The 2,036-nt window shown below is 22.9% G+C and overlaps 1 protein-coding gene across 1 annotated transcript; it reads right to left on the bottom strand.

The window, feature by feature from the left end:
• Window positions 1-764: 764 nt before the first annotated feature.
• Window positions 765-1,094, bottom strand: ENU1_121980 (hypothetical protein; the record flags this gene model as incomplete). The annotated part of the gene is made up of 1 exon (XM_008859838.1): window positions 765-1,094. One exon carries the CDS (start codon window positions 1,092-1,094, stop codon window positions 765-767), a length of 330 nt encoding a protein of 109 aa, XP_008858060.1.
• Between the last annotated feature and the right edge of the window lie 942 nt (window positions 1,095-2,036).

Genomic DNA, 2,036 nt, shown 5'->3' on the forward strand with positions numbered 1-2,036 from the left:
AATTATTGACACTTCCCTTGTAATAATTTGAAAGATTAAAAACAATTAAGATATAATGTAGTGTATATTTGAATTAATATCTATTTGTCACAAAGAGTAGAATTAAAAGGAAGGTATAAATTATATTTTCAAATTATATATATTCAGTTTGATATTGTTCAGTTTTGAAAAAACACTAGACAGTATTGAATTAATCAATTTCTAATATTTATTATTATCAAAATACTAAAATATCAATTAAATGAAGTTACAACATTTGATTCATTTAAATAATGAAATGAATAAAAAGACTAAACAAATTAGTTTATTATTTTTCTTTTTGTGAAAATCTTTATATCTTAAAGTAATGTTTATTTTGATTATTGATTCATGAAATAAAAAATAATATATAGAATAGAACAACGTCATGAAACATCTTTACTGTATGAAGTTAGACAAAATTATTAAAAAACATATTAAGTGGATTGTTCACAAGAATTGGACTCACAAATAAATGTATCAAATTCTGTGATGATTAACAATATTTTTTCTTTTTTCAAATCAAAAATGAAGAAAAGATGATGTACTAAACAAAAGATAACAAAAATGATTAAAAAAGTATCTTTAATTCAAAGAATTAGAAACTGTTATTAACAGAGGAGCATGTCAAGGAAGAAATAAATATATTCAATTTTATTGCTGCTTTTTCTTTCTTGTCTTTTTCTCTAATAAGTTTTCTTTAAGAGAGATGTTCTGTATTGAGTATATTAGAAAGAAATAATAAACTAGATTTCAAATTGAACAAAATTATGGTTAAGATTATTCATTTGATCTTTTAGTTGACAAACAGCATCATTTGAATGACCACATTGTTCTAACAATTTAATAATTTCTAAATTTTTCTGTTTAACTTCTTGGTATTTATGATAGAGAATTTCATATTGTTCTTTTTCAAAAACAAAATCTTCTTTAAATCTTTTCTTTGACTTTCTTACTGTTTCTTTATTTCTGATTCTCTTATCAATTTTTTTAATTAAAAGGATTTCTTGTTGTGATAATGGCATCTCTCTTTTCTTAACTTCTTTCAAATAACACCTAAACTCTATTTTTGACATTTTTGTAAGGATTTTCTCAGGTAATAATCTAGTATAATCCACATCAATAATCTTTTGGTCAGATAATCGATAGATCTTATAATTAAATGCAGATGCAATCTTGGTCATTTGACAGTGTTGAGATGATTGTTAATCATTAGATCTTTTCTCTTGATTTTCTCTCCTGAACTATTCGCTATTAGCTTTTCTTATATAGATTTATAATTTCTTTTTCTCTAAAAATAGTGATCGGTCTGTGAGTTGTTCACAATTAGTACTATTCTTTTTAGTTTCTTAAACTATTATTTATAATTTATCCTTTTCTACAAAAGCGTTATGGTGAGTAGACAATTACTTGTTTTCCTAGTTCTTTCTAATCTCTAAATTATTGATTGGTCATTTAGGAAGACAATTTATTTAACCAATTGTGCGAAGAATCTTATTTGATTCCAACACTGAACGAAAAATTAAAATAACCTTTGTTATTGTTATTTTTGTTATATATAACATCCATCTATTCTCTTTTGTCTTTACTCACAAATTTTCTTTTCTTAACATTATAACAAATACTTTTACTGTGTGTTTAATTCATTTAAAAAAATATATTATATCAATCTCTCTCAACTCTTTCTTTTATTTGTACCAATAATTATTATTTTGTTAACAACTCATTTATACATATGTTAATATCATCAATTAAAAACATACTTTTCAAACAATATCTATTTTCTTGCTTTTATATTCTCTCCAAGTGGTTTATGTAATAGTCTAGATCAATACAACTCTTTTGAATAAGTATGAATTAGCTCAAACAATTAGAAACTTTATCTATATTCAAGAAATAAGTTAAAATAATTCTTAACCAAGAATGTGTTGATATTTTTTTTAGTCTATTTTCTTCTCTTTGAATTTATCTAACAATGAGAGTTGTATTTATTTACAGTACTTAAAAAAAACAACAAA

This window comes from Entamoeba nuttalli (genome assembly GCF_000257125.1).
Source record: "Entamoeba nuttalli P19 unplaced genomic scaffold asmbl_5164, whole genome shotgun sequence".
NCBI lineage: Eukaryota > Evosea > Mastigamoebida > Endamoebidae > Entamoeba > Entamoeba nuttalli.